This window comes from Halteromyces radiatus, assembly GCF_025201355.1.
Source record: "Halteromyces radiatus strain CBS 162.75 chromosome Unknown BX664scaffold_1, whole genome shotgun sequence".
NCBI classification, from domain to species: domain Eukaryota; kingdom Fungi; phylum Mucoromycota; class Mucoromycetes; order Mucorales; family Cunninghamellaceae; genus Halteromyces; species Halteromyces radiatus.
Window position 1 is genome coordinate 2,468,600 of NW_026251687.1, and position 26,393 is coordinate 2,494,992.

Here is a 26,393-nt window from a genome sequence, read left to right on the forward strand (position 1 = left end):
GAAGAAGTCCTTTCCTGATGTCAACTCGTCCAAAAAAAGGAATACATAATTGAAGTACCGCTCAACCGGGCTATGTGATCCACATTCAACTGTAGGAAAGAAAAGCTGATGACCGGATTGGCTAAAGTTTTTATTTTATTTTTAGCCTTTTTTTATTTTTTATTTCATTTACTTTTCTTTCCAGTTTAGCTTTTTCCTTCATCTATTTTTTTTTTTACCTCATCTTTTGTGGTTATGACAATAAAAGAAATGCTTTATAGACAATTACTTGTCTTAGCAGTCTTATTTGGAGTTAGTCAAGCTTTCTATTTACCTGGTGTAGCTCCTCATGATTACGCTGATGGTGAAACTGTACCTTTATATGTCAATTCTCTTACACCCATGTCCAACTCTCGTGTGAAGTCTGTGATCTCTTATGATTATTATTTTGATCGCTTTCATTTTTGTCGACCTAAAGATGGACCTCAAAAGCAAACGGAAAGTTTAGGTAGTATCTTATTTGGTGATCGTATCTTCACTTCTCCTTTTGAAGTAAGTAAAAAAAAAAAATTAGTCTTATCTTTGATGTACTAAAAAAGAAAAATATTATTATTATTTAAAATGATGAAATAGTTAAAAATGGGTGAAGAAACTTCTTCATGTAAACTTTTATGTGTTACTGAACCTATTCCAAAGGAAGATGCTCAATTTATCAATGAACGTATTGCTGACGATTATGGTGTTAACGGTGTGGTGGACGGATTACCTATTGCCTACGAAGTGACGGATGAACATACTAGTGAAAACTTTTATCGTATTGGATTTGAATTGGGAACTATGGCTGATACCAAACCTGCTCTCAACAATCATTTTGTTATCGACATTCGTTATCACAAACGTGGTGAAAACAAGAATCGTGTGGTTGGTGTGTTGGTATATCCTTACAGTAGAGACCATGAAATCTCTGCTGATGGAAAGAGTGCAAAGTGTAGTACTGAAGATGTTGCTTTCCATTTGAAAGAAGACGGTACTGACAGAGTTGCATACACATATCAAGTTATCTGGACTGTAAGTAACTTTTTTTTTATTTTTGGGAAGATATGACTTTATTGAATTATTTCTATTTATAGCCTTCTAAAACCGCTTGGGCCACAAGATGGGATAGTTATCTTCATATTTTGGATCCTTCTATTCATTGGTTTTCTCTTGTCAACTCGATTGTCATTGTTCTTTTCTTGACTGGTATGGTGGCTATGATCTTATTACGTGCTTTACATAAGGATATCTCTCGTTATAATGCCATTGATGCTCAGGTATGTCTATATATATATATATATATTTAAACAACAGATTGACTTATCTATTGTTTTTTTTTTTTTTTTTGTTTTGAAAAAATAATTAGGAAGATGTCCAAGAAGATTATGGATGGAAGTTGGTTCATGGTGATGTATTCCGTCCTCCTACTCGACCTATGCTTCTATCAGTTCTTGTTGGTAGTGGTTCTCAATTAATTGCTATGACTGGATTGACTTTGGGTAATATTTAGAAAACAAAATTATTTGAGTATTATCAACTGATGATAAACAATACTAAACTTCATTTTACTATTTTTAGTCTTTGCTGTTCTTGGATTCCTTTCTCCTTCAAATCGTGGGTCCCTTGGTACAATGATGGTAATCTTCTTTATGGTATTCAGTTGTATTTCTGGGTACACTTCCGCTCGCATTTACAAGATGAATGGTGGTGAAGCTTGGAAAATGAATATCTTGTTATCCTCAACTCTGTTCCCTGGGTAAGGATATTGAACAACAAATAAAAAGATGTTTGTTGCTTACTTTTTTTTTTTTTTGTATAGTATCATCATGGGTAGTTTGACAGGATTGAATTTCTTTTTGATTGGCTCTGATTCTTCAGGTGCTGTGCCTTTTGGAACTATGTTGGCAGTGTTAGGTCTTTGGGTAATTATTGCTTTACCTTTGAATGTTACTGGCTCATACATTGGATTCCGAAAACCTCGTATTGAACATCCTGTCCGTACAAATCAAATCCCAAGACAAATTCCTGATCAACCTCTCTACCTTCGAAGCATTCCATCCATCCTTATGGGAGGTATTCTTCCCTTTTGTGCTATCTTCATTGAATTATACTTTGTAATGAATAGTATTTGGTTCCATCGTATTTATTATGGTATTGGGTTCTTGTTCTTGGTCTTTGGTGTTCTTCTTTTGACCTGTGCTCAAGTCACTGTATTGATGTGTTACTTCCATTTGTGTAATGAAGATTATCATTGGTCATGGCGTGCTTTCTTGACTTCTGCTGCTTGTGGTTTCTATGTCTATCTATATTCCATTTTGTATTATCTTACAAAGTTGGATATCAATACAATTACAAGTACCATTCTATACCTGGGTTATTCTGCTATCATCAGTGTCTTGTTGGCTCTTCTTACTGGTGCCACTGGTTATTTGTCTTGTCTCTTATTTGTACGCAAGATCTTTGGTAGCATCAAAGTAGATTAGATACGTATGCAATAGTTATTTTTGTTAATAAAAACTTTATTACTGGATTTTTTCTTGTGAATTACGTTTATTTGTTTTCTAATCAACATAGATAAGGTGTCTATGAAAAAAACTAAGTAAAATGCCTCTAAATTTTGACATACATTCAATACAGCAGGATTTCTGCGGCATTTCAATCAATTCTGGGATAAATAGCAGCCCATTTTGGAAGTTCTACTCTTCTTTCTTTCTTTCTTTTTTTTTTTTTTTCTTTGTGTTGTACATGAAATTTCAACATGCCTGACATTACTCTCATCGTACTTCAACATGGCTTATGGGGTGTAAGTTCACATATGAACTATATTGAAGAAAACCTACACAAACACCTGAAGGATCAACCATTCGAAATAGTAAGTGAAAGAAAGAGGGGAGGTTGGTCAGTTACTCAGCTGGTTTTCTTCGGTTATATTTTATCCGTGTAGTTCAATTCCAAAGTCAATGAAGGCAAATATACTTACGATGGGATAGACTTGTGTGGTGAACGACTAGCAAAGAAGGTATATATATATATATATAAAGCACAAAAAAAAAAAAAGGGACATGCTTTTTGAAGAATGACATTTATTAACTAATTCATTCACTTTATGTTGATAGATTCAAACATTGGTGAATGAACTTGCCAAGGAAGATAAGATAGTCAGAAAGCTTAGTATGGTTGGTTATTCTTTGGGTGGATTGATATCTCGGTATGCTTTGGGATTACTGTACAAGGATGGATTTTTCAATACTATAAAGCCAGTGGTAAGAAACAGTAAAGAAAATAAAAGGAGACGTTTATCTATTAAACCTTTGTTTTAGTTTTTCGTTACTTTTGCAACACCACATATGGGCGTTCGACGACCAAAAACATCCTTCTTTTCCAAAGCTTTCAATTTCTTTAGTGGTCGATTGGTATCTCGGACTGGTGAACAACTACAATTAATTGACAAGTTTGATAAAAATTTGCCGTTGCTCTGTGTCTTGGCTTCGCCAGGTATTAAAAAAAAAAAAAAACCTTATCTTTTTTGTAAAAATGATCAAGCTGACTTTTTTTTTCTTAGATCAACCTTATTACCAGGCACTTGAAAAATTTGAAATTATTCGAACCTATGCCAATGTTAAGAATGATCGTACTGTACCATATTGGACTGGTAAATTAAGAAAACACTATATAAAAGTAGGGAAAAGGACAAAATATGAACGCTCACTTTTTTTTTTTTTTTTTTTTTTTTTTGGTTTGAAAGCGGCAATGACAACGGGGAACTATTTTTCAGAACTAGAAAAAATTGATATGTAAGTTTGAAAATACTCCTGGATTCATAGTTGATATATATATATATTCCTTTATCTAATCTAATATTTGTAGTGCCCTTGATCAAGATTACAAAGCCATCATTACTGGTTATGATATCGCCGATAAATCGAAAAAGATGAAACATTCAAAGAAAAAATATCTTTGGAAAGCAGTTTTTTATGTTTTGGCACCTATTGTTTTCCCTATATTCGCGCTTTTTGCCATCATCTACATTGGATCTCAAGGTGTTATCTCTCGATATCGTGTCGCCAAAATCCTCAACTCATCCTTAGCAATTTCTGGTGTTTCCAAATCTTCTCCTACCGATCATCCAGCAATATCATCACGATCAACATCATCCGACGCCACCATTGATCAAGACAATGAAAATCCTGTATTATCTGGAACTTTGGATGCTATCAATATTTCGGCTAACGTTCAAGATCCCACAGAACATCTTTCCCCACATCGACTAGGTAAGATTGCAAAGAGAAAAAAAAAGGAACGAATGAGATATCTTACTTATTTTTTTTTTATTTCTTTCTTCCATGTTGTTATTATTGTTTATAGGTAATTGGTGTAATGTCATACCGTCTGAATCTTTGAAGAAGAAATATCCGGAATTCAAGTTTGATCCCTGCGTCATGGACATTCAAAAGAACTTATCTCAACTACCTTGGCAAACGGTTCTTGTCTGTATACACTCATTCAATGCTCATGGCAGTATCATTTGTAGGCAAAACATACATACGACACCAGATGGTGAAACGGTTGTTAGACACTTTTTGGATACAGTACTAGATTAGAATAGAATCTTTTTTTTTTTTGTTATTCCAAATAAACTCATATCCGTATTGTATATCATTATTTTTATCACTATTTACTCATCGTGCCATCAACCCGTCATCATCGCCAATCTATGAGCAATCACATTAACTCTTGATATTAAAAAGACCAATAGATCGTCAAAACGTTTATTTTCCAATAATAATAATAATAATAAATAATATATCTACAATTATAACGGTATACTGCCATGTTTCTTCCAGGGATTTTGAATCGATTTGGTTTTCAATAATTGCAACTGTTCAATCAATCTAGTTCTTGTAGATCTAATCATAAAATATATATATTTAATTCATGGAAGGAAATAAATCAAATGATTTTTATTTAATTTACCTGGGCTCGATGATATCATCCAAATAACCTCGACTTGCTGCCATCAGAGGGGTTGAAAACTTGTTCCTATATTCTTGTTCCATTGCTTTCTTGTCAGGATGGTTCCTAAACACAACATCAGCAGCACCAGCAGCACCCATCACCGCAATTTCGGCAGATGGCCAAGCAACACTATCCATCAAAAAAAAAAAGGTTAGTTCACTTTTGTTTGATATTAATAATACTTACTTGTAATCACCACGTAAATGTTTTGAGCTCATGACAATATAAGCACCTCCATAAGCCTTTCTTGTGATGACGGTCAGTTTGGGAACAGTAGCTTCACAATAGGCATATACCAATTTTGCTCCATGTCGAATGATACCTGCATGTTCTTGTTGAGTGCCTGGCATGAATCCTGGTACATCTACCAAAGTCACCAAAGGGATATTGAAAGCATCACAGAATCGAATAAATCTTGCCGCTTTTACCGATGCATCCATATCCAATGCACCAGATGATATCAATGGTTGATTCGCTACGACACCAATAGATTGTCCACCAAGACGACCAAATCCTACAATAATATTCTGGGCAAATTTGGGAGCAATTTCAAAAAATGAATGACTATCAACGATCTACATTAAAGATTAAAAAAAAAATAAGGAATCTTTTTTTTTTTTTCAAAGATACTGAGATATATATTCATTACCCTATCTACCACTTCTCTCATATCATATGCTTTGAATGGATCACTAGGAATAATGGTATCTAGAGCTTGATCTGCACGATCTATTGGATCATCACATGGTAGAGTAGGTATTGAATCTTGATTGTGTAAAGGTAAATAACCAAAAAGATCACGCATCCTACAAATAAATAAATCCAAAAAAAAAAAAAAATGAGATGACACGTTTGCAACCATTAATAAATTGTTGTATACCCTTGTAAACCTTCAATGTCATTTGCAAAATCATTATGAGCTACACCTGACTTTGTTGTATGCGTTTTGGCACCACCAAGAGTTTCTTGAGAGACATTTTCATTTGTAACAGCTTTCACCACATCAGGACCAGTAACAAACATATGTGAAGTATTTCGAACCATAAATGTAAAATCCGTCAGAGCTGGGGAATAGACTGCACCACCTGCACATGGTCCCATAATGAGAGAGAGTTGAGGAATAACACCAGAAGCTAATACATTTTTCTATATATATATATAAGAATGAATCATACTATATTTTATGTAATGATGATGATGATGTTTTGTTATTACCTGAAATATATCAGCATAACCAGCCAAAGAGTCTACACCTTCTTGTATACGAGCACCACCAGAATCTTGTAAACCAATGATAGGAGCGCGTACTGCCATAGCCTGGTCCATGATTTTTAATATTTTTTGAGCATTCGATTTGGATAAGCTTCCACCTAAAACAGTAAAGTCTTGACTGTAGACAAACACTCGACGTCCATGAATTGTTCCATGACCAGTGACTACTCCATCACCTGCATATTTCTTATCCTGCATGCCGAAATCGTGACATTGATGTTCGACAAATGTATCGTATTCTCTAAAACTATTCGTATCGAGTAATAAGGTAAGCCGTTCTCTAGCTGTCAATTTTCCCTATCAAAAAAAAAGGAAACGGTGTTAGTATTATTCAAGTACGAGAGAAGAAAACTTTTACCTTGTTGTGTTGAGCATGTTGTTTTTCTTTTCCACCACCTTGAAAAGCTTGTTGTCTTTTGATTTCAATGGTAGAATAAGTTCGTTTTAAACATAGGGTTACATGTTTTCGAATATGTGACGAACAAAATATCAAATTCATTAGTATTATAATAATAATAATAAAAAAAAAAGACCAAAAAGAGATTGTTCAGAACTGGTTAGTTCCTTTGCCGAAGGATAGACAAGTGCTTCCACACTCCGATATCACCACCTTTTTTTTTTTTGGTTATTCACCCTACCTTTCATGCCTGAAGTAAACTTGATAAAACAATTGATTATTTCTTTTTTTTTTTTCAAAAAAAAAATCTGTTGTAGTTGATCATCATTTAAAAAATGTTTCTCCTTAAAATCGAAGCAATACCATAAACAGTGATCAAATGCACTCCTGTTATGAAAATGGCGGATCATCAAGAACTCAACCTTTTTGCTAAGAAAAATAAAAAAAAAAAAAAAAAAATAGGCAGCAGCTTTAAGCCAATAGCTGAGCGCTGCGTTGCACACTTAATTTTTTTTAAAAAAAAAGGAAAAAAAAAATCAACCTGAGCCTCCTTTCTTTTCTTTTCTACTTTCTTTTCTTTTCTACTTTCTTTTCTTTTTTACTTTCTTTCTTTTTCTTTTTTTATTTAATCTGCAAAAAATGAGTTCTAGTGATACACAAGAACTTGGACTCAAGATAGCCTATGGTGCCTTGTTGACAATGGCTGTAGTACCTATTTATATTGGTTCTTTCGCGTCTCTATCAGGTATGAAACGACCAGCGAATGCTCCCAAAAAGAAATCAACCTCTCCTTTGGAAGACTCTGATGATGAAGAAAGTATCTCTGAAACGCTTAGTGCTAACGATGCTTGGATGTTTCCAATCATGGGATCTATCACTCTCTTCTCTCTTTACTTGATCTTCCGTTATGTGGACAAGGAATATATCAATTTGGCGATCACAGCTTATTTTGGATTGATGGGTACCTTGGCTATGGCAAAAACTGGATTATTATTTGCACAAAAATTAGTTCCTACATCTCTTCTTCAACATATTCAACCCTATAGACTTACATTTAGTACAAAAGGAAAAGGTAAAAAAAAAAAAAAAAAAAAAGGGAGAGTTATGATATTCATTGATGGATTTCTAGATGTTTTTAGATTAAAATTGACAATTGTTCATCTTTTCTTACTTTTGGCTTCTGTGGTATTGACGGTTTATTATTCATTGACAAAGAACTGGATTGCTTCTAATGCTTTTGGTCTTGCCTTTTCCATCAATGCTATTCAATTATTGTCGTTGGATTCTTTCAAGACTGGTATGATCCTTCTCAGTGGTCTTTTCTTGTATGATATCTTTTGGGTGTTTGGTACTGAAGTGATGGTTAGTGTTGCAAAGAGTTTTGATGCTCCTATCAAGGTGATCTGGCCTCGTGATATCATTGATTATGTTTTGAACTCGGATACAAAAACAACCTTTGCTATGCTTGGTCTTGGTGATATTGTCATTCCTGGTAATATATATAAGATAGAAAAAAAAAAAGTAGATAGAGAAAATTCATGATTTTTTTTTTTTTTTTTTGGTAGGTATTTTCGTTGCATTATGTTTAAGATATGATCGACATATGGCTTGGAAGAAGAATCCATCTGGTGATTTCCGATCTACTCAATTTAGCAAGCCTTATTTCACATCTTGTTTGATTGCTTACTTTTTAGGATTGGTGACGACCATGGCTGTCATGCATATCTTCCATGCTGCCCAACCTGCCTTGTTATACTTGTCTCCTGCTTGCATTCTCTCTGTATTGATCACTGCTGCCATTCGTGGTGAACTTTCTCAAGTGTTCCAATACACCACCGAAGAAGAAAAGACGGATGAAAAAACCAAGAAGAAATCCAAGAAATCTACCAAGGATCAGGATGAAAAAGTGACAAAGGAAACAACTGAAAACGATGAAGAAGAATTCGTCAATTTGAACGCTGAATCCTTATCTCCCTCTCAATCTCCCAGTACAAAGACCAAGAAGACCAAGAAGACCAAGAACAAGACTAAATCTTCCTAGTTTAGTTCCCTACTGTTATTATTTTTTTTTTTTTTAAAAACCATTCAAAAATAAAAATAAAAAATAAAAATATCAATCTGTACACATCAAATATAATCAATTTCAGTTATCTATCTTTGTATCTTTCAAAATAATAATAATAATAATAATATATTTTATTGTCATCATTCATGAATCTTTGTATTTCTACCAAAAAAAAAAAAAAAATAAAGACTATTGGTATGTCACACTAAGTACGTTGGGTTTTTCATAGTCATTCATATATCTATATTGTGGAGCCTAAATGATGATAAAGAGAGAAGGAAAAAAAAAAAAAAAAAGAAAGGATGAATATTTGTTTTACTCCACATCCAAAAAAAAAAAAAAAAAAAAAAAAAAAAAAAAAAAAAACTTACCAAAGCACGTTTCTTCTGAGCCACCAATTTGCTCTTCACAAGACTGTATAACATAACAGGTTGCTGCTGTTCATCATGTTGTAAAACCAATAATAGATTTTGATGTCCAGGTGCATTGTCATTTCGATATGTGTAGTCTCGAACAGCTTCAAAGTTGAGAGGTTTGTCTAGCACTTGTTGAGGGTCAGTCTTTTGTTGTTTCAATACGTTGGAGCTGTCTTCATCAGGCAAGAACCAAATCAAATAACTGTCATTTGGATCATGTGGATTCGAAATAGGGCGCAAGATACCACGGTCGGCAGCATCCAATTCACTAGGTTGTTTTGATGATGCATCCAGGCGTTGACGTTTATTCAGTCGATGATTGTCAGCAGGATCCGAAGGAAACTGTCCAATCGTGTACACATTCTCCCAACAAGTCATATCCGGTAATATAGGTGTTAATTTCTTGGCTCGTTTCTTCGTCCTTGGATGGCGCAGTGTAGTTAAATCATGTCGAATAAATGTCGCATCCACTCCCTCCATTTGACTTTGATGTGTTCGATAAGTATGAGCTTCCATATCCTGTTGACTAAGCTTGGAGCGAATTTCTGGTACATTGGCTTGTTTTTGTTTTCGTTCCGTAGACGCAATGTATTCTGAGCGTCGTAACCAGGTCACATTGGGTTTTCGTCCTTGTTTATTAAGTTCCTTTTCATCTCGTGGTGGTGTCATTAATAATTTATCAACATCTGAAACATTGGCATTCATTCTTACAACTAAAAAGTTTTTTTTTTTTTTTTTTTTTTTTTTTTTTTTTTTTTTTTTTTTTTTTAAAAAAAAAAAAAAAAGGTGAGTAAGATGACCAAGTTCTCTCTCTTTCTGATTGCTTTACCATCTGGGTTCGTTTCCATCATATCCAAATAATCCACTAATAACTTGTCAAAAGGAATACCAGAAGAAGAATCCAAATTCAAAAGATGGGGGGTTTGTTCAATCAAGCTGTTAGTTGTATATTGAGCATTCCGTGCAACAAGAGGTTGACTAGTAAGTAGTTTTGGTGGAAAAGGTATCGATGGTAGCTGGTTTCTGTATCGTACTCGACATATATAGTCACCTCTACTTGACGATTTAGAGGTCATTGTAAACTAACGTTGTAATATTAAAAAAAAAAAAAAAAAAAAAAAGAAAAGAAAGAGGTGACCGCCAATATTTTTTTTTTAAACATGACCAATTCTTCTTGAAAATGATTTTTTCCACTCCGCTTTCAAAATTTAACAAAATGCTCTTGAGTTTCCTCATAGATGATTAACAGTACCATCAACGGGATTCGAACCCGCAATCTCCGGATTAGGAGTCCGGTGCGTTAATCCATTACGCTATGATGGCTAATTTTCGACAAAAATTTTATATGACCTATATAAATCTAATCCGAAAATACGCAACTCTGATTGGCTAGAAATAGCCGGTCGGCAATAAACAACCAATAATAATGCTCTTGGCTATCAAGGTCATTTATTTGTCATTCACTTTTATTCAATCATCATTTATTCATACATCACCCTTTCTTGTAAAGAACAAAAAAAAAAAAATATATCAATATACATACGAATAAGCAAATAGATGTAAAAAAAAAAAAAAAAAATATGGTACGTGCAAAGCCATTCACTCTTTTTTTTTTTTTTTTTTTTTTTTTTTTTAGAAAAAAAAAAAAAGAAAGAAAGAAAGAAAGAAATTCATCCATCATCCATTATCCAGTAACAGTAAATATATAGATTTTTTTCAACAAAGTGTATATATAGATATAAGAGAGTGTCCAAAAAAAAAAAAAAGAATTGTTTTTCTAAAAAAAAAAAAAAAAAAAGGAAGAAAGAAATTCATCCATCATCCATTATCCAGTAACAGTAAATATATAGATTTATTTTCAACAAAGTGTATATATATAAGAGAGTGTCCAAAAAAAAAAAAAAGAATTGTTTTTCATCATTGTCATCACGACCAAAACTAATCACTAATCTACACTATTTTTGTTATCCATATACTTTCATTTCAAAGGTTTGGGTACAATTCCACTGTGTCGTTTCGTATCGTAATTCATGGATCGTCGAGGTGTTTGAGTGCTTGGATCTATCATATTAAATAAAAAGATAAAAAAAAATAAATAAAAATTGTAAGAAATAATATTGTATTAACCACTTACTGGACAAGAAATCAGTTGGCCCTTCATATGGGCGGATTTTAGCATAAGCATGAGCAACGTTGTCGATATAGGCTTTTTTGGCTAAGAAAATTCAAAAAGAATAAAAAAAAAAAAAAAAAAAAAGATAGGTGTGAATAATATATGTCTAGATCTCTCTTTTTTTTTTTTTTTTTTTTTTTTTCTTACCAGTAGCAGGATGTTCAAAGATAATCAAGGCTCGGGTATCATCCATCCATTTGATTCTGTAACCACCACGAACATTTTCATACTCCCTAAAGATATCATGTAAATGATGGGTTTTGAATGATTTTGGGAAATCACGACAATCCAATACAACAGTAGGTTCATCCACCACGGGAACTTGTGCTATATTAAAATAAAAATAATAAATTAAATATGAATAAATTAAAAATAGGATTTGTTTACCTGGAGGTTCACTAAAAGGATCCATGATTCGACTAGCCCTTTTATTCTTTCTTGCTAAAATAGCTGCCTCTTCATCCGATCGATCATATTGGCGTAACAATTCATCCCACTCTTCAGGACCAGAACTATGTCGATGATCATCATGAGACAAGGATTCTAGCATGGCACCTAACTTTTCCATTTTGGGATCATAAGAAGACATCGAATTGTGGTTACTGTGATAGTTATTGTTAGAATAACGATGAATAGCAGGAGTTGTTGGAAAACTATTATCTTCTGAATTATCTTCATCTTCAACTGATCCACCACTACTACCATTATTATGTTTACGCCATCCACGTTGTTGTTGTTGTTGTTGTTGTAAAGAAAGTCGTTTATCAGTATTATATCGAATACTATTAAAATCTTGTCCATAAGAGTTGCGTTTATTATTTTCTTGATATTGTTGAGTTGTTCTTTGATCCGGACTATCGGTTCGTCGATGTACAGGTACATAAGCCAACATACTACTTCGTTTCATTTTCTTTTCATTGGAATCCATTATATATATATAAAGAATAGGAAGGTGAAATGAAAGGACTGATAAAAAGGGTATAGAAAGATGGAGAGAAAAAAAAAAAGGAATGGGGAGGTTTATTTTTTTTTTTTATAAGATGAAAAGCGTGTGTGTGTGTGTGTGTGTGTGTATTTTTTTTTTCTAAGCTGGTATATAAAATTATTATTTTCTTTTTTTGAATAATAATAATAATAATAATAATAATAAATAATAATAAAAAGGAATGAAAGTTGTAATGAGATAAAATATAAATAGATGATATGAAGTTGTTAAAAAAAAAAAAAAAGAAAAGGAAAAGAAAGAAAGAAAAGAAGGGAGGTGAAAGAAAGTGGGGAGGCAAAAAGGAAAAAAGGAGAAAGTCATCGAAGAAAAAAAAAAAAAGAGTTTTTATAGTTTATTGCGGATATCGAATCAACCCACATGTAATAAAACGTAACTATTTTATTATTTTAAACTATATATTCATATTGCTAATCTATAAAGTCCTGCTGATATAAATACTAATAAAAAAATAAAAATAAGAACAAAGAATAAATAAATAAATAAATAATAATATGACTTACCTACACCAATAACACCAACTCCAACTGCTGTATTCAATTTACCAGGTTTTTTATTCAGTTTCCAAGCTTCATGTAATGCATATCCACCTAATCCACTAAACGCTGCTGCTCCAGTTAACTTGCACGGTAAACAGTCTTTATATTCTGTCTTTGTCACGTCATCAGTTATTATATCCTGTTTTGCCATGAATAAATTACAAAATAAGAAATAAGAATGAAAGAAAAAAAAAAAAAAAAGAAAGAAAAAAAAAGAAAAGAAAAAATAATAATAGTATGCGGACTTGAAATATGTTTCATCACTGCATTTCTTTTTTTTTATATCTTTTTTTTTTTAATATATATATCAGCAATAACCACTTCTGTATTCTCACTACACTTTGTATTCCATTAATGCATGAATGACGATGACTATGATGATGATAAATGATACTATATATGATTTTCCTATAATGATGATTTCATACTATAATAACTAATTTCCTTATGATGATGACGATTTTGAAGATCATTTGGTTTGATGAAAGATAATTTACTTGATGACAGGGGGGGATAGTCAGCAGGGACACCAGGGATAGATGAAAGTCTAATATGAAATAAAGCATTATATACTTACCCCTTTTTCATTTTCCTAGTTTGTCTTTCTTTCATATTATGTATAAGGGTGGCTGATCTTGGATTTGAGTGATCATGATAGACTGTCATTTTTTTTTTTTGGTTGATCTAGTTACTTCTCCTTTTCTTCTCCGCTCCAATGATCAGGCTTAAGTTTCATCAAGAACATAAGATCATATTTTCTAGTCAGCCCTCGATACCCCCCAACACTTGTAAAAAAAAAAAAGACAGGGCCAAATAGTCCAATAATAAACAAAAAGATGATTCAAAAAAAAAGCAATAAATGACAACAATAAAACAAATCTACCGTTTTATTTTATTCTAAAGAATGATATAATGAGAAGAGAGTGCGTTTTTTTTTTCTAAAAAAAAAATGGTACAAAAAAGAATATTTGTTTATATTATCTAATCTATCTGGATATTCAGTCAAGCTATCTAACAAGATTCCTTCAAATAGGCAACAACATCAGCACGGTCCTTGGGCTATTGAAAAAAAAAAAGAAAAAGAAAACGAATCAGTTCATATCTCTTTTTTTAGAAAAAAGAATCCAAATACGCATAGATCATCATTCATCATCATACACATTCTATTTCCTCTTATCACAAAAAAAAAATTACCTTCTTGAAACCAGCAAAGGCCATCTTGGTACCAGGAATGTACTTCTTGGGGTTTTCAAGGTAATCGAACAAGGTTTGATCATCCCAAGTAACACCCTTGTTGACATTAGCAGCAGTGTAAGAGAAACCAGCGGCTTGACCAGACTTGCGACCAAAGATACCGTTCAAGTTGGGACCGACCTTATGGGGACCACCTTGTTCAACGGTGTGACATTGAGCACAACGAGTCTTGAAGAGCTTAGCACCAGCAGTAGCGTTACCGTCAACCATTATTGATATATATAATTAAAAAAAAAGAGTGGGGGGTGAAAGATATAAAAAAAAAAAAGAAAAAGAAAAAGGAGAAAAAAAAAGGGGAAGCAATCAAAAAAATTTTTTATATCCGCCCAAAAAGCCTCCAACCATTATTCAAAAATCATTGGACCTCCGTCAACCCTGGCATCGAAGCCAGGGGGGTATGTGGCACGGACATTTCCTTTTCTCTATCTTTTTTTTTTTTTTATGTTGAAATTGTACCAATGAGAGAAATCAAATAAAGATCGAACATATCGAGTCTTCTTCAATTGTAATCTTTTTGTACATAATATTGATTTAATTACCGATTTTAGGATAAACGTTTTCAACGACGAGAATTGTAGGTTTGATTGAAAAAAAAAAAGTGATTTTGATTTATTGACAGTTCAGGTACATCGTGCATGATTTCATTTCATCTTGTATTTATACATGTCCCTGGAAGATTCTTTTTTTTTTTTTTTTTTTTTAGTGAAGACGGTGACTTTTTATTGTCTTATGATTTGTATGATGATGATCCTGCATTTAATTCTGTACTATACCAATGATGATCAATAAATATGATCGCTATACTGTAATTAAAATAGTGAGGTTCGAATAGTGATAGTTTTTTTTGCGATGATCTCTGTGGCAATTTTCAAGATGTGTCAGTAGACAATAGAATGGATGATGGGATGATGGAATGATAGACGACAGGATGATAGAATGATAGGATGATTGAATGATTGAACAAAGCGATGATGTTCGGTAAAGAAGAAGCAAAAATAAGATCAAAGGCTGAATATGATACTTCCATTGAGTTTTCTTCTTCTTTTTTTTTTAATATGAAATAGTAGCTTCTTCATGTCATCAATGTATTCATGCTTCTTGCAAAGACAAGCTCTATTATGGGAGTTACATCGAATGCAAGCTCCGATACAATTCAATTTGGTTACTATGCTTGCGTATTATTTTCGTGTTTCATCCCTAAGAACATTGGTGTTCAATAATTTAGGTTTCTGCCATCATGTACTAAATAACCGTTCCATCCATCCCTTGTTTCCATCTAATAGATTGTAAAAAAAAAAAAGGCACTAAAGTGAAATCCAAAAAGAAAGATAAAGGGTAAAAGAAAAAAAAGATTGTATGATTTATTGTCACAAGATTCATCAAACGCTAACAAATACATAATATAAACAAACAACCATTATAAAACGATAGATAAAAAAAAAAAAAGAGGTAACCACAGTAATCACTAACTAGATTGAAAATCTTAAGACTTCAAATATGTTTGTCCTTGAGTGGTAACTTCACCATCGGGTTCAATAAAGTCCAACTGGGGGTGGGTATTGTCAAGTGCAGTAACAGCATCATCAGGTACAGAAACAGAGTAACCACGAATAGCAGATTGATATCTATGTTTGATAGTGGCACCAGCAGCTTCAGCTTGCTTGATATGTTCATCAATGACTTGCTGAGGAGTATCTGCCTTGAAAGTAACAATGTAGTTGGAAACTGGAGTAGAAGAATGTAGACGAGTAGAAAAAAAAGAAGCAAGTTTAATATTGAATATTGGCAATATGTTAGATTTTTTTAAATAAAAAGAAAACTTACCACTCATGTTATGAATTGTAAAAGATAAGGAAGTGTGTGAAAATAAAAAGAAAAAAAAAGAAGTAGGAAAATGCATGCGACGACATTTTTCTTTTTTTTAATTTCAAACCACGGAGATGAGAAGATGTTTAGATGGTTTTCAATGCCGCCTCATCTGATTGGTTAAGCCAATTTTTTTTTATGGTAATGCCTTAACAACTCGGTGGAGACAAAAAAAAAACCTATCTTTATTATTTTGAAGCTGGGGGTTTTCTTTATTTTCTTTCTTTCTTTTCTTTTCTTTTAAATAACCCCACTCTTTTTTGTATTATAATGGCTCTTCGTCTTTTGTCTGCAAGTGTATTCCGTCCTTATACTCCTGTGATTCGTAATAGCGCTTCTTTGGCTGCTATTCGCGCTTATGCCAGTAAGTCATCCTTTTTCATACTTAATATATATATATATATTGAATATGCCCCCCTTTTTTTTTATCTTTAGCCAAGAAATATACCGCTGAACATGAATGGATCTCTGTTGAAAATGGTGTTGGTACCATTGGTATTACTGACCACGCGCAAAGTGCCTTGGGTGACGTTGTATTTGTAGAAACTCCTGCTGTTGGTGACAATGTCGAGAAGAATGGTAAAAAAAACAAAAAAAAACAAAATGAAATTAGATAAAATTAATATTTTGATCTGATATATTATATTATAGATGCTATTGGTGCTGTTGAATCCGTCAAGGCTGCTAGTGATGTCTGTTCTCCTGTATCTGGTGAAGTCATTGATGTCAATGGAGCTTTGGGTGATGATCCCACTTTGATCAATGCTAGCCCTGAAGAAGAAGGTAAAATACAGGTAAAATATAAAGGGAGATATGTACTGATCTTTTTTTTTTTTTTTACAGGTTGGATGGCCAAGATCAAGATTTCCAATCCTGAAGAATTGGATACTTTGATGGATGCAACTGCTTATGCTGCTCATTGTGATGCTGAAGAACATTAGAGTAGATTATCTCACTAGAAATAGATTATTTCCTTTTTACATTTTATATATTTATATATATCCTTTTTCTATTTGATGGTAAATAGTCCTAGAATTCAATCAATACAATAATAAAAAGTACAATTTATTTTTATCAAAAAGAAATGAAAATAATAGATAGTGAATTGATCCATTTAGATGCCAACGAGATGACCGTAGCAAGATCAACTACATATAGATAGCGAGCAGCGATCTCAAGAGGATCTGATTTGTCTTCTTTTTGGGTAAATATATCACTTTTAAAACAAGTTCCAGATCATATATATATCCGTTAGGCGGCATTACAAAATTGAAAAGATCTGTTGTAGTCCCGGGTTTGCGTCTTTTTTTTTTTTTTCTCTTTTCCCTTCCCTTACTTCTTTTTCTTTCAATTCCTTTTCTTCTCACATCTTTATGCGTTCATGGGAAAGACGCATCCTTCCACTGTCTGTAAGTAGTAAAAATCCATCTTTTTATTTTATAAACTCTTTCTATTTCTTCTTTTTAAACTTCATCTTCCTTTTTTCTTTATTGTTCTATTCTTTTGCTTGTGAAGGTCTGGTGCCTGACAGTTGCTCTGAATTATTATTGATACCTGCTCTTGCTGCTGCTCGTGATGCTGTTCATTTAGATACTCTAGGTCAATACAAGGATGCCACTCATGCTTACCATCGCGTTATTCAAGTAAAGTATAAAGTTTTTATACAAACAAGCTTTTTTTTTTTCTTTCTTTCCTTTATTAATCAGTTGTTATTTTCTTTTTAAAACTTCTTTCTAGATATTTGAAACTGTGTTGACTTGTAAGTAATATGCAATATATTATACAACAAATCTCAACATTTTTTTATTTCTTTATTTTGAACAAATATCTTATAGCTGATTGTGCGGGAATGAATGGTCATGTCAATAGAGAACAAATTCTACAGAAATCTAATGAATACCTTCTTCGAATAAAACAATTGGACCGATATACTAGAGCAACCACTACTAGCAGCCATCCTGATGCTTTTCATTTTACAATCCATTCACCTTTTGGAAATGAACAAGACGCTACTGCTGAAGAACACTCTGAAGAAGAGGAAGATTTTGAACGATCAGATATAGATATTGCAGTGGAAAAAGCACAGGTAATTTTTTTTTTTTTGTGTGTGGGTCAAAACGAGATTTCATGATTCTTTTACTGATCTTTTTTTTTTCCTTCAAATATAATGATAGTTCTCAATGGGACAAGGCGAACTGAATGAATACAAGGAATACTTGGATAATGCTCTTATGTATTATTCGGATGCTGCAGAATGGTACCTGAAAGCATTCAAAGGTAAAAGAAGCAATTGGTATGACTTGATCAAAAAGGAAACTAACAATGATTTGACTTTTATATGGAATAGCATTAGACGTGGAAAATGGGTCTAGGACAAAAATGAGGGAACGTTTTTTAGAAGCAATGGAGAAGGCCGAAAATCTAAAAACATTACAACAAAACAAACTTCATCATTCGACCTCTCTACTATGTAAGTATTTCCAATCGATCATATCTTCTTACTCATCATTGATTCTGTTGTTAGCTATTCAAAATGACAAACCGTCTTCAGCACGATCAAGATCTCCTTCCTGTTCTTCTAGTCAAGGCAATATTCCGGTATTAATGAATGGCAATGATACTAGTCATCCAAATGGCGGAAATAATAGCATTCATCGACGTACATCATCTACTGCTGCGTCATCAATCAAATCACATTCAAGTCAACCTTTTCCTTCATTATCACCTTCAAATCCAACAGATGATATTGCAACACAAAGATTGTCAGCGGCCGAAATTGAAGTATTGAAAACCACTTCCAATGTCAACAATAGAGTATTTTTACCATGGATGGATGAATCTGATTTGAAAGAATGTTTCTCTTATCCCGATAAGTTTTTGTATGTATCCCAACCAAACATTAAGTTCAAAGTAGAATATACACGTTCATTCTTATTCTCTTTTTTTTTTTTTTTTGAATTTATTAGGGATTCGGATGGACCACTCAAGCTATCGGAAAAACAATTATCAAGTTTTGGTGCTTGGAAACGACCTTCTGATTTCATGAAACATCCTGAACTAATTCGATTGATTTCAAGGTAAAAAAAATAAATAAATACGAAATCAATTCCATTGTTTATATAATGTACTTATTTGAGATTCTTTCTATAGTACAAGCATCATCCAAGATGTAGTGACTGACTGTTCCTTTGTCGCCTCGCTTTGTGTCGCTGCTGCTTACGAAAGAAAGTTTGGAAAACAGGTAATGATGATGCATGAATACTTGATTGTATAAAAAAAAGAAATTCTTAGATTATCCCTTTGTCAAACCTTTATGATTTAAATATTATATTATTATATTACTTTCATCCTTTTTGTATAGTTAATTACCTCCTGTATATACCCTCAAAACAAACAAGGCATCCCCTGCTACAACCCTAGCGGGAAGTATGTTATTAAGCTTGTATATAACGGCATTGCTCGAAAGGTAATCTTTTTTTTTTTTGAAAATGTATTTTTGAATTATTCTAATGTATATATTCCTTTATCTTATTTGATCATTATTATAGATTGGTAAAGGGCTAAAATAATTTGTTGACAGAATTCTATCAGTAGAAAACTATCATACTCAATTAATTTTACTTTATATATATAGTTGTGGATGACCTTTTACCGATATCCCGCGAAAATACTCTGATGTGTACCTTTTCCACCAACAAGGAAGAAATTTGGTCCAGTATCATCGAAAAGGCTGTAGGTTGACATATAAAAAAATATTTAACAATACGATAGAGATCATCCTTATCTCATTATATATATTATATAGTATATGAAACTAATGGGTGGCTACGATTTCCCTGGTTCGTAAGTAGCATTAATTATAACTTGAATTCCCTTTGATCTTTTTTTTTTAATGAATTGGTTTGTTTTTATGACTTTTTATCTAAATAGAAATTCAGGCATTGATCTTTAGTAAGCATCATACACTGATGTTATTCATACATTTATAGGTTGTTTCTTATTTTTTAATCGTTCCTTTTTTTTGTAGTTGCTTGACTGGATGGATTCCGGAACATATATTTATTAATGAGTAAGTTTTATTTATATTTCATCATTTATCATCATCGTCATCATCATTGATATTCATTTTCTTTGATAATTCTATTTAGCAAACAATTCAATCCTGATAAAGTATGGAATCGTATACTAGATGGAGCCAAATATGGTAAGCATCCAATAATCACTAGTGATATCGTCTTCTTCGTCGTTATTTATCTAATGATTCGTATTTTTTTTTATCATTGATATTTTATTGATATATAGGTGATGTGCTTGTGACCATTGCAACTGGCGAAATGACCGAAGAAGAGGCTACCAAGACTGGATTAGTACCAACACATGCTTATGCCGTTATAGGTAAAAGAGAAAAATGATAATGAAAAAAAAATGTTAAAAGCGAATATCCTTATCTAAACTTATTATTAGATATCAAATCTGTTATGGGTGTTCGATTCTTGCAAGTGAAAAACCCTTGGAGTCACAAACGATGGTGTGGGCCTTACAGTCATCTAGATACAACACAATGGACACCCGAATTAATGGAAGCATTAAATTTTGATCCATCTGTTGCTGAACAAATTGATGATGGTATTTTTTGGATTGATTTGGAATCTGTTTGTGATTATTTTACATCTATTCATTTGAATTGGAATCCTGAACTTTTTACTTATCGATGGGTGCTTCATTCGTAAGTGACACAATACTACAATATGATCGTTGCATTAATTTTAATTATTTGTCATATCTGTTACTAACGATAATATAACTCATTTCCACTAGTGTCTGGTTGGAAAACTTTGGACCGAAAAAAGATGTGTACAATTTGGGTAAGAAAGGATTAGTGTGTGTGTGTTATTCCAGGTTGGTTACGATCGCTTATATTACTCTTATTATTTTTATTACTTTTTTTATTTACTCTTATCATCCAAGGCTACAATCCTCAATTCAGTTTAACTGTGACAGTACCAGATCAAAAACCAGCCGCAGTACGACTCTTACTTTCTAAACATATCATGGTAACAGAGGAAAATACCGATTATATTACTTTACATGTTTACAATGATACCAATGGTGAACGAATTTACTATCCTGATGAACCTTTTAAGGAAGTAAGTAACCCTTTAACCTTTTTTTTTTTTTTTTTTTTTTTTTTTTTGGTATGTTTTCAATATATGCAACATTTGACTTTATTATTATTACTTATTTTTGATTAGGGCACATATGTCAATAGTCCACATATTTTGGTAAGGTGACTCAAAAAAAGAAAAAAAAGGGATAGACTATTGTGAATTGAAATTGGAACATTATGAATTACTTTTTATAGGTCCGGTTCAATGCTCCGCCAGGTACAAGTAATTATACTATAGTGGTATCACAACACGAAAAGAAACGATCTCTTTTCTTTTCCCTACGGGCATATTCTTTAGCTCCTTTCAAACTCTGTGAAGTCCCATTTAGATACCCAATTGAACAAAAGGTAAAAAAAAAAAAAAAAATGATGTGCTTCTAAAATGTAGCATTTCAAATTTATGTTTATTTTTAGATCTCAGGACAATGGACTGATCAAACTGCGGGTGGCAATGCATCGAATGCTAGTTATATGCACAACCCTCAATGGAAGATCACAATACCACCAACTGATCTGGAAGATTCGAAAACTGGCCTTTTGTTAATGTTGGATGCAGATAAAACATTTGCAATTCATTTACTTTTAGTTGAAGGTGGAAAACGCGCTACAAGGTAATGTGTAAAATAGCAAATATTTTGGTTTATTTTTATCTAGCAATGGTTACTGAGGAATCTTCTATAATGATTCTGTTTTTAGTGTATCTGTACGAGATATCTTGGTAGAGTCTGGACCTTATCGACATGGATTTTGCTATTGTGAAATGGAGACGATCAAACGTAAAAAAAAAAAAAAAAAAAAAGTCATTCATATTGGAACTTACCGTATTTTTTTTTTTTTTGTTTAGCTGGAGTGTATACTGTTGTAGCATCCACATTTGAAGCAGATCTTATTGGAGAATTTGTATTGACAGCATCAAGCAATATACCTTTGACGATTGAAACCATTCCTGCTGAAGGAGCGGTAAGATAAGAAATACATAAAAGGTAAGTTATTAAACCAAGCCTTCTTTTTTTTTATGTATATATGTAGGGCATGTTTCGAAAAATCATTAATGGAGAATGGTAAGGGAAGAAAATTATTTATATGTTCTATTAATGATTATTTTACTGCGAATAGGATACTTGGGTACAGTGCAATGGGATGTCCTAGTTATGGAAGTTATGGGAAGAATCCTCGGTATTTACTTGAAGTGAGGGAATTAACCACTATACGGTAAAAAATGCTTAGTTTTTTTTTTTTTTTTTTTTCTGTGGAATGGACAGAAACGGAGATGAATTTATCAAAAATTGTAATACTAAACCCATTTTTTTTTTTTTTGTATCATATAGAGTCCGACTTCAAGCAGACAAGATAGATCCAGTTCCTTCTACCAATGTTACGATATATGAACGTCATCCTACAGAATTATTTGGTCAAGAAATTGCAACATCTGGTCCATACACTAATGTTATTCAGGTAACAATGATAATAATATTAATGTATGATAATATAACTCAAAAATGTTTTATATATATATATAGGGTGTGACCACAGGTGATGTTATTCTTAGTCAAAATGAAACAGGTAAAAAAAGACAAATTAGAGAAAAGGGAAGAGTTCTAACTCATGTTGATGATTATTACTCTTATTAGGTTATATTATTGTGTTTGCTACACATGATCAAGATGTCAGTGGTGAATTCTCAGCTATATTGTATAGTGATCGACCGGTCAATATTAGGAATGATAGATAGTTTTTTTTTTTTTAGGTTTAGTGTGATTTTGGTTTAGTGTAATTTTTTTTTTTTGTTTTATTTGTATATATATATAAAAAATATATTATTTTTGTGTATGTTTCTAGTAGTTCGATAAAATAAATGACACTTCTTTTAATCCATTGGGACCAAAAGAGAGGCTAAACGGATTTATACTGTTTTACTGTTTTAGGCAAGGATCGATTTACAACCATATCTATCTTAAAAAAAAAAAAAAAAAAAATCTACCTAGAAAGTGGATTTCCTCCAATCAAATGGCATCAAAGTTAGATTTTTTGGAGCGGCTGTGTTATGAGACTCATTCTACCAGAAAAAGACATTTTGGTCTTTTTTAAATAGGAGCATAGAAGGAGTTCCCTTCATCATTATCCCCTTATGAATGGGTAGTACATTACTAAAAAAAGAAACTAAACTCAGCTCTCTATCTGCCAAATTATTCTAGAAGAGATTTTTTTTTTTTTCATTATAATCTCAATTTCTTTTTTCTTTTTCCCTTTTTCTTTTCTTTTCTTTTTCTTTCTTTTCTTTCTTTCTTTCTTTATAACTTTTTTCATATATATATAATTTGACCAAATGGTTCTTCTACAATGGTGGACCATTGTTGGATTATTTGTTCTTTTTCCTTTATTGGTGTCCACATTACCTGTACAACAACTTGACAGTAACGATATTGCAAATAGTAACGACACAAACGACATTATTTTCTCCAACAAAGATAACGACGATATATTAAAATCAACTCAGTTAGACAAGAAAAATGACAATGATGATTTCGACTTGGATTTAAATCGATTTGTTCAACTCTTATCTAGTCATATTATGGTTGAACACTTGGAAAACGCTGTTATTTCGCTATCAAAAATATTGGCTGCGCAGATTCAAGACTCGGTACAACTCATCACTGAACAATATACACCATTGTATTCTATTGATCAAAAACAACAACAGTGGATTCATACTGACGATGGTAACAATGAAGATGTAGATGTACGACTTCTTCGGGAACAACTTCGAGGTGCTGTTGGATCTTATGTAGAAGACCAATTACCAAGTATGTGGTATGGACATAGTAGTTTTGCTGCCCTGGATTCTTCTGCTCTTCGTTTGTTTATGGAATCGACTTTATTAGAATATTGCCCAGCTATCACCACTGAACAACCACTTGAACAAAACGTTATGATAAGTCATGAATGTTTCCAAAAGAATGCAATGGATTTTTCTACCAAGGTGGATGGTTATATCAAACAACATATGCAAACTACATTGATGGATATTGTACAACAGGATTTGCCTCAACTTCTTCATTTGACCGACAATCATATTCGTGCCATTTTACATCATTTCAATACGTTTTTATTACCTCCTCATAGTCAATTACAAATGTCCTTTCTTTCCTTACAAGATCATCCCGATTGGTCAAATATGAACAATATCAACGATATCTTGGATTTTATTAACGATGGTGACAATTCCAATTCCATGGCTCATTCTGTACATCAATATGTTATCCTGGCCAAATCCAATGCTTCTTGATCAAATACTCCTCTTTTTTTTTTATTTATTTATTTGTTATCATCATTGTTACTATCATCATCATTACAATTCTTATTTGTACATAGACAAATCATCCTCTCTCTCTCTCTCTTCTTTTTTTTTTTTCTTCATACATTCATTCATTATCCATTCCATTCCTTCAGCATAGTTTAAACTTAGTTTATTTGTATATATATATATATCCAAGTTATCTCCCAAAACTTCCAAAGTCCATTCTTGTCTTCTTTTATTTACAACATTGCATCAATAAAGAATTATCTTTTATTATAGATCTCATTTACAAGGTTATAAATTTTTGTCTATAAATGGAAACAGTATCATCATCTACATGAAACAAAAAGGGTGTCGATCATGAACAAAATTTTCATTATCATCCTTCTACTGTACTTTCTTTTTTCCATAAAAGTCTATCCATTTTTTTTTTTTTTAATTGTAATTTCTTTCACAAATATTTATTGAAGAATTGTATCAAAAAAGGATTGGGTGTAGATTAAAAAAAAAAAAAGAACGAACAACCATACCCATAAAAATAGATAACAAAAAAAAAAAAAAAAAGAATAACGAAGGATATAAACTATAAATTAGATCTAACGAACTGGGATATATCTATATTACGTTCCAAATCAACTTGTTGCATCTTGTCCTTGAAGTATAATCTATGACGATCACCTTTTCGTGCCGGAGAGAGAAGTATGTGATCCTTAAAATTGTCTTGATGACCAGTTGTCAAATACATTTCATCACCTGGATAAGCGAGGTAGCCATCATAATCATATCGATGTTCATCTTGTTTTGTTTTGTCATCAAGTACATTCAATTGTGGTCGAATTGTAATGGGATCACCAGAAATTGTTCGAAGGCTACCAATACCAGCCTTGTCAATCAATTCTTCATGTCGTTGAATACCATTAAAACAATATAAAGCATACCATTGAGGTGGGAAAAGAACAATTTGTTTTTCATAATATTTCATCAAAGCTAATCCAAAAAAAATCATTTTTATTATCCCAATTTTTTTTTTTTTTTCATTGTTCATTAATTTTTTTTTTTTTTTTACCTTGTTTTGGATTGAACCAATCTAATTGAACGGTTTCTTTACCATCTGATGATACCTTGATAGTTTCTTTGTGTTCTTCATTTATGGTTTGAGGTAAGACAGTTAAAAAGAAAAGAGTATTGAATCTCTTTTTTTCAAACGGAGGAGTGATCCAATTGGCAAAAGGAATCAATCGATCCACAGCAGGTTGTAATTTGTAAAGATCACACATATATTTGAATTGAGATGCATCTTCATGAACTTTATGTCGCCATATTTCGGTATCTAGTTCAGGAATCGTATGTGCTGGTGGAGTTGTCAATAAAAGTCCTGATTCTTCAAAAGTTTCACGAATAGCACAAATCTTGTGGATCAACCTGTTTTATGCCAATAATAAAATATGAATTAAAAAAAAAAGGAATCCATGTTTTTAATACATACATATTTGAAGACATAGTGTTTGATATATTGATTTTCCAGTCGTCTTGGTTATCATAAGAATCTACCACTCCACCAGGAAATACATGAGCATGTACAAAACTACTTTTGCCATTACTAAAAGAAAACCATTTAGTAAAATATCATGGTTCTTTTTTTGTATTACCGTTTCATCATAAGTATCCTATAGTTACATTCACCTTGTTTCTGAACATTGCTTGGAATAGGCGCTGCCACAATAAGACTAAACAATAAAAACCAAAAAAAAAGGAAGTAAAAATGTCAATAAGTGTAGATGGAAATAAAAAAAAAAAGGAAGTCATTACGTTGCTGAAGAACGAATAGGTAGCTTTGTTGATGTGGACATGAGTCTTGAGGTAGCTTAAACAAAGAAAGAAAGTCAGAAAAAAGAAAAAAAGAAAAGGGTTC

The 26,393-nt window shown here is 32.3% G+C and overlaps 13 protein-coding genes and 1 non-coding gene across 14 annotated transcripts; 6 read left to right on the forward strand and 8 right to left on the reverse strand.

Annotated features, from left to right (window-relative positions):
* The first annotated feature begins 128 nt into the window (after positions 1-128).
* Positions 129-2,562, forward strand: BX664DRAFT_321174 (uncharacterized protein). Its single transcript, XM_051543247.1, has 6 exons — positions 129-531; positions 613-1,047; positions 1,110-1,292; positions 1,382-1,514; positions 1,594-1,771; positions 1,835-2,562. The coding sequence occupies exons 1-6, from the start codon at positions 235-237 to the stop codon at positions 2,496-2,498; spliced, it is 1,890 nt and encodes a 629-aa protein (XP_051404982.1). The 5' UTR covers positions 129-234; the 3' UTR covers positions 2,499-2,562.
* Positions 2,563-2,738: 176 nt separating this feature from the next.
* BX664DRAFT_321177 (putative serine esterase-domain-containing protein) lies at positions 2,739-4,677 on the forward strand. Its single transcript, XM_051543248.1, has 8 exons — positions 2,739-2,887; positions 2,960-3,034; positions 3,132-3,278; positions 3,336-3,510; positions 3,578-3,667; positions 3,761-3,809; positions 3,883-4,286; positions 4,381-4,677. Exons 1-8 carry the CDS (start codon positions 2,774-2,776, stop codon positions 4,614-4,616), a joined length of 1,290 nt encoding a protein of 429 aa, XP_051404983.1. The 5' UTR covers positions 2,739-2,773; the 3' UTR covers positions 4,617-4,677.
* A 73-nt stretch (positions 4,678-4,750) lies between these two features.
* On the reverse strand, positions 4,751-6,834 carry BX664DRAFT_321180 (carboxyl transferase). Its single transcript, XM_051543249.1, has 7 exons — positions 6,662-6,834; positions 6,247-6,600; positions 5,912-6,177; positions 5,681-5,837; positions 5,218-5,606; positions 4,990-5,160; positions 4,751-4,922 (listed from the first exon to the last, which is right to left on the reverse strand). The coding sequence occupies exons 1-7, from the start codon at positions 6,800-6,802 to the stop codon at positions 4,829-4,831; spliced, it is 1,572 nt and encodes a 523-aa protein (XP_051404984.1). The 5' UTR covers positions 6,803-6,834; the 3' UTR covers positions 4,751-4,828.
* A 416-nt stretch (positions 6,835-7,250) lies between these two features.
* On the forward strand, positions 7,251-8,837 carry BX664DRAFT_289501 (signal peptide peptidase-domain-containing protein). The gene is made up of 3 exons (XM_051541839.1): positions 7,251-7,772; positions 7,830-8,192; positions 8,266-8,837. Exons 1-3 carry the CDS (start codon positions 7,340-7,342, stop codon positions 8,739-8,741), a joined length of 1,272 nt encoding a protein of 423 aa, XP_051404985.1. The 5' UTR covers positions 7,251-7,339; the 3' UTR covers positions 8,742-8,837.
* Positions 8,838-8,906: 69 nt separating this feature from the next.
* BX664DRAFT_289503 (RNA polymerase II-associated) lies at positions 8,907-10,274 on the reverse strand. The gene is made up of 3 exons (XM_051541840.1): positions 10,011-10,274; positions 9,137-9,894; positions 8,907-9,020 (listed from the first exon to the last, which is right to left on the reverse strand). The coding sequence occupies exons 1-3, from the start codon at positions 10,255-10,257 to the stop codon at positions 8,955-8,957; spliced, it is 1,071 nt and encodes a 356-aa protein (XP_051404986.1). The 5' UTR covers positions 10,258-10,274; the 3' UTR covers positions 8,907-8,954.
* A 156-nt stretch (positions 10,275-10,430) lies between these two features.
* On the reverse strand, positions 10,431-10,504 carry BX664DRAFT_t15. Its single transcript has one exon. It is a non-coding gene; the product is annotated as a tRNA-Arg (tRNA).
* Positions 10,505-10,996: 492 nt separating this feature from the next.
* BX664DRAFT_381963 (uncharacterized protein) lies at positions 10,997-12,499 on the reverse strand. Its single transcript, XM_051549009.1, has 4 exons — positions 11,742-12,499; positions 11,502-11,681; positions 11,316-11,396; positions 10,997-11,242 (listed from the first exon to the last, which is right to left on the reverse strand). The coding sequence occupies exons 1-4, from the start codon at positions 12,280-12,282 to the stop codon at positions 11,160-11,162; spliced, it is 885 nt and encodes a 294-aa protein (XP_051404987.1). The 5' UTR covers positions 12,283-12,499; the 3' UTR covers positions 10,997-11,159.
* Positions 12,500-12,667: 168 nt separating this feature from the next.
* BX664DRAFT_321190 (uncharacterized protein) lies at positions 12,668-13,092 on the reverse strand. Its single transcript, XM_051543250.1, has 2 exons — positions 12,861-13,092; positions 12,668-12,797 (listed from the first exon to the last, which is right to left on the reverse strand). The coding sequence occupies exons 1-2, from the start codon at positions 13,045-13,047 to the stop codon at positions 12,760-12,762; spliced, it is 225 nt and encodes a 74-aa protein (XP_051404988.1). The 5' UTR covers positions 13,048-13,092; the 3' UTR covers positions 12,668-12,759.
* Positions 13,093-13,563: 471 nt separating this feature from the next.
* Positions 13,564-14,395, reverse strand: BX664DRAFT_321192 (cytochrome c). The gene is made up of 3 exons (XM_051543251.1): positions 14,091-14,395; positions 13,764-13,955; positions 13,564-13,580 (listed from the first exon to the last, which is right to left on the reverse strand). The coding sequence occupies exons 1-2, from the start codon at positions 14,358-14,360 to the stop codon at positions 13,908-13,910; spliced, it is 318 nt and encodes a 105-aa protein (XP_051404989.1). The 5' UTR covers positions 14,361-14,395; the 3' UTR covers positions 13,564-13,580; positions 13,764-13,907.
* Positions 14,396-15,486: 1,091 nt separating this feature from the next.
* BX664DRAFT_354834 (uncharacterized protein) lies at positions 15,487-16,013 on the reverse strand. The gene is made up of 2 exons (XM_051547764.1): positions 15,975-16,013; positions 15,487-15,875 (listed from the first exon to the last, which is right to left on the reverse strand). Exons 1-2 carry the CDS (start codon positions 15,979-15,981, stop codon positions 15,634-15,636), a joined length of 249 nt encoding a protein of 82 aa, XP_051404990.1. The 5' UTR covers positions 15,982-16,013; the 3' UTR covers positions 15,487-15,633.
* Positions 16,014-16,230: 217 nt separating this feature from the next.
* On the forward strand, positions 16,231-17,107 carry BX664DRAFT_321197 (glycine cleavage system H protein). Its single transcript, XM_051543252.1, has 4 exons — positions 16,231-16,380; positions 16,452-16,595; positions 16,668-16,799; positions 16,860-17,107. Exons 1-4 carry the CDS (start codon positions 16,287-16,289, stop codon positions 16,955-16,957), a joined length of 468 nt encoding a protein of 155 aa, XP_051404991.1. The 5' UTR covers positions 16,231-16,286; the 3' UTR covers positions 16,958-17,107.
* A 223-nt stretch (positions 17,108-17,330) lies between these two features.
* BX664DRAFT_321198 (uncharacterized protein) lies at positions 17,331-22,978 on the forward strand. The gene is made up of 29 exons (XM_051543253.1): positions 17,331-17,425; positions 17,532-17,659; positions 17,754-17,775; positions 17,852-18,102; positions 18,191-18,293; positions 18,364-18,486; positions 18,541-18,895; positions 18,983-19,093; positions 19,167-19,257; positions 19,378-19,482; positions 19,650-19,748; positions 19,822-19,859; positions 19,947-19,967; positions 20,044-20,085; positions 20,165-20,220; positions 20,319-20,411; positions 20,481-20,742; positions 20,835-20,881; positions 20,985-21,163; positions 21,269-21,298; positions 21,379-21,531; positions 21,598-21,794; positions 21,880-21,959; positions 22,028-22,143; positions 22,213-22,244; positions 22,300-22,395; positions 22,512-22,638; positions 22,704-22,746; positions 22,815-22,978. The coding sequence occupies exons 1-29, from the start codon at positions 17,398-17,400 to the stop codon at positions 22,913-22,915; spliced, it is 3,129 nt and encodes a 1,042-aa protein (XP_051404992.1). The 5' UTR covers positions 17,331-17,397; the 3' UTR covers positions 22,916-22,978.
* A 438-nt stretch (positions 22,979-23,416) lies between these two features.
* BX664DRAFT_321201 (uncharacterized protein) lies at positions 23,417-24,766 on the forward strand. The gene has a single exon (XM_051543254.1). It carries the CDS (start codon positions 23,510-23,512, stop codon positions 24,467-24,469), a length of 960 nt encoding a protein of 319 aa, XP_051404993.1. The 5' UTR covers positions 23,417-23,509; the 3' UTR covers positions 24,470-24,766.
* Positions 24,767-25,064: 298 nt separating this feature from the next.
* BX664DRAFT_310392 (uncharacterized protein) lies at positions 25,065-26,331 on the reverse strand (the record flags this gene model as incomplete). The annotated part of the gene is made up of 5 exons (XM_051542554.1): positions 25,065-25,468; positions 25,548-25,903; positions 25,968-26,081; positions 26,131-26,208; positions 26,291-26,331. 5 exons carry the CDS (start codon positions 26,329-26,331, stop codon positions 25,065-25,067), a joined length of 993 nt encoding a protein of 330 aa, XP_051404994.1.
* Between the last annotated feature and the right edge of the window lie 62 nt (positions 26,332-26,393).

What these genes read in the sequence shown, in the direction of transcription:
- BX664DRAFT_289503 (XM_051541840.1), bottom strand. Translation starts at nt 10,257, where the DNA reads ATGACCTCTAAATCGTCAAGTAGAGGTGACTATATATGTCGAGTACGA. An exon ending in GATGGAAACGAACCCAGATG is followed by an intron (nt 9,895 to 10,010) that starts GTAAAGCAATCA and finishes AAAACTTTTTAG; the next exon opens with TTGTAAGAATGAATGCCAAT. An exon ending in CTCAGAAGAAACGTGCTTTG is followed by an intron (nt 9,021 to 9,136) that starts GTAAGTTTTTTT and finishes ATCATCATTTAG; the next exon opens with GCTCCACAATATAGATATAT.
- BX664DRAFT_321177 (XM_051543248.1), top strand. Translation starts at nt 2,774, where the DNA reads ATGCCTGACATTACTCTCATCGTACTTCAACATGGCTTATGGGGTGTA. An exon ending in GAACTAGAAAAAATTGATAT is followed by an intron (nt 3,810 to 3,882) that starts GTAAGTTTGAAA and finishes TAATATTTGTAG; the next exon opens with TGCCCTTGATCAAGATTACA. An exon ending in TCTTTCCCCACATCGACTAG is followed by an intron (nt 4,287 to 4,380) that starts GTAAGATTGCAA and finishes TATTGTTTATAG; the next exon opens with GTAATTGGTGTAATGTCATA.
- BX664DRAFT_321174 (XM_051543247.1), top strand. Translation starts at nt 235, where the DNA reads ATGACAATAAAAGAAATGCTTTATAGACAATTACTTGTCTTAGCAGTC. An exon ending in TCTTCACTTCTCCTTTTGAA is followed by an intron (nt 532 to 612) that starts GTAAGTAAAAAA and finishes ATGATGAAATAG; the next exon opens with TTAAAAATGGGTGAAGAAAC. An exon ending in CATATCAAGTTATCTGGACT is followed by an intron (nt 1,048 to 1,109) that starts GTAAGTAACTTT and finishes TTCTATTTATAG; the next exon opens with CCTTCTAAAACCGCTTGGGC.
- BX664DRAFT_381963 (XM_051549009.1), bottom strand. Translation starts at nt 12,282, where the DNA reads ATGGATTCCAATGAAAAGAAAATGAAACGAAGTAGTATGTTGGCTTAT. An exon ending in TCCTTTTAGTGAACCTCCAG is followed by an intron (nt 11,682 to 11,741) that starts GTAAACAAATCC and finishes ATTTTAATATAG; the next exon opens with CACAAGTTCCCGTGGTGGAT. An exon ending in GCCAACTGATTTCTTGTCCA is followed by an intron (nt 11,243 to 11,315) that starts GTAAGTGGTTAA and finishes TTAATATGATAG; the next exon opens with ATCCAAGCACTCAAACACCT.
- BX664DRAFT_321180 (XM_051543249.1), bottom strand. Translation starts at nt 6,802, where the DNA reads ATGAATTTGATATTTTGTTCGTCACATATTCGAAAACATGTAACCCTA. An exon ending in GTTATGCTGATATATTTCAG is followed by an intron (nt 6,178 to 6,246) that starts GTAATAACAAAA and finishes ATATATATATAG; the next exon opens with AAAAATGTATTAGCTTCTGG. An exon ending in GACATTGAAGGTTTACAAGG is followed by an intron (nt 5,838 to 5,911) that starts GTATACAACAAT and finishes ATTTATTTGTAG; the next exon opens with GATGCGTGATCTTTTTGGTT.
- BX664DRAFT_321198 (XM_051543253.1), top strand. Translation starts at nt 17,398, where the DNA reads ATGGGAAAGACGCATCCTTCCACTGTCT. An exon ending in TCATTCGACCTCTCTACTAT is followed by an intron (nt 18,487 to 18,540) that starts GTAAGTATTTCC and finishes TTCTGTTGTTAG; the next exon opens with CTATTCAAAATGACAAACCG. An exon ending in CTAATTCGATTGATTTCAAG is followed by an intron (nt 19,094 to 19,166) that starts GTAAAAAAAATA and finishes TTCTTTCTATAG; the next exon opens with TACAAGCATCATCCAAGATG.
- BX664DRAFT_289501 (XM_051541839.1), top strand. Translation starts at nt 7,340, where the DNA reads ATGAGTTCTAGTGATACACAAGAACTTGGACTCAAGATAGCCTATGGT. An exon ending in ATTTAGTACAAAAGGAAAAG is followed by an intron (nt 7,773 to 7,829) that starts GTAAAAAAAAAA and finishes ATGGATTTCTAG; the next exon opens with ATGTTTTTAGATTAAAATTG. An exon ending in TGGTGATATTGTCATTCCTG is followed by an intron (nt 8,193 to 8,265) that starts GTAATATATATA and finishes TTTTTTTGGTAG; the next exon opens with GTATTTTCGTTGCATTATGT.
- BX664DRAFT_321201 (XM_051543254.1), top strand. Translation starts at nt 23,510, where the DNA reads ATGGTTCTTCTACAATGGTGGACCATTGTTGGATTATTTGTTCTTTTT.
- BX664DRAFT_321192 (XM_051543251.1), bottom strand. Translation starts at nt 14,360, where the DNA reads ATGGTTGACGGTAACGCTACTGCTGGTGCTAAGCTCTTCAAGACTCGT. An exon ending in CCTTTGCTGGTTTCAAGAAG is followed by an intron (nt 13,956 to 14,090) that starts GTAATTTTTTTT and finishes TTTTTTCAATAG; the next exon opens with CCCAAGGACCGTGCTGATGT.
- BX664DRAFT_321190 (XM_051543250.1), bottom strand. Translation starts at nt 13,047, where the DNA reads ATGGCAAAACAGGATATAATAACTGATGACGTGACAAAGACAGAATAT. An exon ending in AGTTGGTGTTATTGGTGTAG is followed by an intron (nt 12,798 to 12,860) that starts GTAAGTCATATT and finishes TTTTTTTATTAG; the next exon opens with TATTTATATCAGCAGGACTT.
- BX664DRAFT_321197 (XM_051543252.1), top strand. Translation starts at nt 16,287, where the DNA reads ATGGCTCTTCGTCTTTTGTCTGCAAGTGTATTCCGTCCTTATACTCCT. An exon ending in TGCTATTCGCGCTTATGCCA is followed by an intron (nt 16,381 to 16,451) that starts GTAAGTCATCCT and finishes TTTTATCTTTAG; the next exon opens with CCAAGAAATATACCGCTGAA. An exon ending in TGACAATGTCGAGAAGAATG is followed by an intron (nt 16,596 to 16,667) that starts GTAAAAAAAACA and finishes ATTATATTATAG; the next exon opens with ATGCTATTGGTGCTGTTGAA.